The following is a 3,508-nucleotide window of genomic DNA, read 5'->3' on the forward strand; positions in this document are numbered from 1 at the left end:
CCTTTCATTAAGTCTTCTTCTCCGGTTTCCGGTTCACACACTATACAACTTTTTTTACTTTCATCATTTCTTATCTTTCTTACAGAAAAGACACGCATTTCAAGCTTTCGCATCTCTTTACTGTTTGCTTGGGTTCCATCACATATTTCATTTTTTATTACATACAATAAATACACACACACACACACATTTCTAGCACCCACTCATATCCTGACATGTGTATGCTAAATCAGATGCAAGCTCGTGGGTGGATAATTTCCCAATATTTTTAGAGTACGCAGTTTCTAAATTTTCGGTTGCTAAGCACTATCGTAGTGCCTTCATCATTTGATTAGCATGGAAGTCTAACTTAAAGAGTACTGTGGGAGTCGTTGAGTTTATCTTTATCTATAGTCTTAATTAGTCACCATTTTGTCTTTGGTCCGGGTCATTTTTCTATCATATAATATGGGACCTCATGCTTTGTCCCAAACACACTATAAAAAAAGCTAGCCTCCTTTACTACTTTGCATCACCAGAACTCCTCACTCTCACAGCTATACATTACCTTTCCTCTCTCACCAACTCTTTTTGGAAATGTCTCAGGGAAGAGGCAGTGCAGGTCCAGCCATTTTCGTTGTGGTTGCACTACTTTGCCTTGTGGTTCAGTTTGAGGCAGTTCATGGTGCAACTTTTATAGTTGGTGGCTCTGGTGGTTGGACCTTTAATCTCAGTAATTGGCCTAAAGGAAAGCGCTTTAGGGCCGGTGATGTACTTGGTAAGTTTTTTTTTTTTAACCACATATTTATTTTTAGTTGAATTTTCACCAGCAATATCAATAATGGAAAAAGTATTCTTTTCTTGTTCTCTTTTATTTATTTATATTAATTCTTTGTTAATGTTAAATGCAACAATTTTAAATTTAATCTATGCACTTTTTGATAGTGAACCTGTGTATGATGTAATTATATACATGAAATCTTCATCCAAATAAGATGATTATGTGATTAGAAGACTTTTATTTTTTACAAGAAGATAAAAATCTCACACGCTGATATAACTTCGAATCAAAAGCTTCAAACTCAAAGTGATATATAATATTTATACTCATTTTCCTCACTTTAAATTTGAAAGATAAGCACCGATTCATAAGCCTATCACAACACCTACATCTACATGCCTCACTTCTACCATTTTCATACAAACACATTAAATACACCATGTACTTGACTTTCATGTTCACCGCCATGTACTTTTCCTATTCCAAACCTTATGCTTCAAACTATTTCACTTGCAAACACACATATATTAAATATCTCTGTACAGCACAAGCATAAATCACTCATTTCAAATTTATGGTTTGGACCCACAAATGTTGTATTTCATTAACTGTTTTGGACACACATGAAAAAGCTAGTTGAAGGGGTGATCATGGAGACAGCCAGACACACCATACCACATGTTCTATCCCACTTATTATGCAGTCCTCATTCTATGGGAGGATAATAGGAGCAATAGTTTAACTCTGTAATTTCGTTTTGTTCCTCGTGCCAGTGAAATCTCGGGACTTCGTGAACCTAGCCCTAATTTTGAATAAACCATGTAAATTTGTGTATTATTGTTTGTGTTTTTGTTTCGGCTAATTTTCAAATTTCACAGTGACGCAATTCTTTTTTTGAGAACTTTATATAGTGAAGCTGAATGTAATACGACATAACAAAGCATGTATATCCACATTGGGCAGTGTTCAACTATGATAAAACTATCCACAATGTGGTTGCCGTAAACCGGGGAGGTTATAGCAGTTGCAGAACTCCGGCAGGTGCAAAAGTGTTCCAAACAGGGAAGGACCGGATAAGGCTTGCAAAGGGACAGAATTACTTCATATGCAGTTTTGCCGGGCACTGTGAGTCTGGGATGAAGATTGCCGTCAATGCAGCATAATGTGAAGCCAAGTTCATGGCTAAAATAATTCCACTCTCTCTCATGTCATCTGAAATAGTCAGTGTCACCTCTAGTTTTACTTATTAATAGTTGTATTGCTACCAATGCAGCTTAATTATCTGTGTGACTTCTATGTGTTACTATGTAATTTACAAAAAATCCACTACCACTTTACTAGTGTGGCTTTCCTTGAGTGGATCTATACCAAATAAAATCCTGATGTTTCTTTGTTGCTATATTTGCTCTTTTGGTGTTGGACTTGGATTTGGAATTGCTTCATTCCAAACGATCTCATCTTTCATCTACTCCGTTCCTCAATATGGATTGCAACAAGTAGGACCCAACTAAATTAATTTTCGCGATTAGAACAAAAATAATGGGCATTTTTTTTTATGTGAGAACACCTGAGAATCGGTAATTCAATAATGTATGTGTATACTGTTAAAGGTTCCATGGAGACCTCCACAATAGTGCCCTTAGCACGATTCAAACACGGGATATTGTCTTGTAGTCACCCACTCACCAAAAGATCTTCAAGGATCAAAATTCGCATTAGATAGGAAAAATGTTGGGTGATTTGCAATTAAAATTGGAGGGAATGGAAGGGAGGGCCCTTGTTTGGTATTGATGACTGGGAGGGAGGGAGGAGAGGAAAGAGCTCTCCCTTGTTTGGTATTGATGACTGGAAGAAAGGCAGGAGGGGGAGCAAGTCTATGTAATTGATTCGGATTCTCTAAGTTGATGATGTGGGTTCGCTTCTATCCGCTGCTCGATCCAACAGCCCCGTCAAACTGACTCGGATCCCAAAATAAAGGAAAGTTTGTGAGTGAAAAATGACAAAGTTACCATTCCTATCTCCTCTTTTTCCTCTCCTCTTCCTCTGCATCATCAGATGTAAAAAGACCTGCTGGAGATCATCATTAGTCATTATTTCGACAATACCATCCTTTCCATTTGGATTTGAATAATGTTTGCTCAAATTATTCCATCTCCATAAATGCGTGTGTATCATTGTGTGTGTATATATATACCGAAATATACATGCATATTCTTGTATCGATTGCTTGCTGCAAATGTTATCAGAAAACGTGTAAGAAAAAAAAAAAAAAAAATTGTTATCAGAAAAACGGTTCCTTTGTGGGTAAATAATCATAATTTTAATGTATTATGAAATCCCTAAATTTATTTAGAGCCAGAACCCAGACCCATCTCTCTCTCTCTCTATATATATATTTAAAAACATGAACACTCATAAAGAGGTCTGAAATTTAGAGTTTTGAAAAATAGGGTTTCGAAATTGTGTAAACGATGAAAAGAAAAAAAATCAGGAAACAGAGAGGGGAGAAATATTAGGGTTTTAAAATCTTGAAGCATACTGAATCAGATAAGGAAGAGAAGACGAGGTTTAAGATGATCTGAAGGGCAATCTCGTCATATACATGCATTTTTTTGCCCTTTATTTTGAGACAAAACGACAGCGTTTTCCTTCTTTGAGCCTGAATCTTTCTTGTGTCTGCTCTAGTGACGTGGCTGCCTATTCGCTGTTGGATTGACCAGCGGATAGAAGCGAACCCGCGTCAGCAAT

The 3,508-nt window shown here is 36.7% G+C and overlaps 1 protein-coding gene across 1 annotated transcript; it reads left to right on the plus strand.

Moving 5' to 3' along the window:
• The first annotated feature begins 372 nt into the window (after positions 1 to 372).
• On the plus strand, positions 373 to 2,159 carry LOC132273350 (basic blue protein-like). Its single transcript, XM_059774316.1, has 2 exons — positions 373 to 757; positions 1,724 to 2,159. Exons 1-2 carry the CDS (start codon positions 577 to 579, stop codon positions 1,921 to 1,923), a joined length of 381 nt encoding a protein of 126 aa, XP_059630299.1. The 5' UTR covers positions 373 to 576; the 3' UTR covers positions 1,924 to 2,159.
• Positions 2,160 to 3,508: the final 1,349 nt, after the last annotated feature.

Source organism: Cornus florida, unplaced genomic scaffold, assembly GCF_030987335.1.
Source record: "Cornus florida cultivar Cherokee Brave unplaced genomic scaffold, ASM3098733v1 CherokeeBrave_3.0.0_Hap2_Chr09, whole genome shotgun sequence".
In the NCBI taxonomy this organism is placed as follows: domain Eukaryota; kingdom Viridiplantae; phylum Streptophyta; class Magnoliopsida; order Cornales; family Cornaceae; genus Cornus; species Cornus florida.

Excerpts from the sequence above, each read along its gene's own strand:
- LOC132273350 (XM_059774316.1), top strand. The coding sequence starts at position 577 with ATGTCTCAGGGAAGAGGCAGTGCAGGTCCAGCCATTTTCGTTGTGGTT. Across the intron at positions 758-1,723 it reads TAGGGCCGGTGATGTACTTG|TGTTCAACTATGATAAAACT; the intron begins GTAAGTTTTTTT and ends CACATTGGGCAG.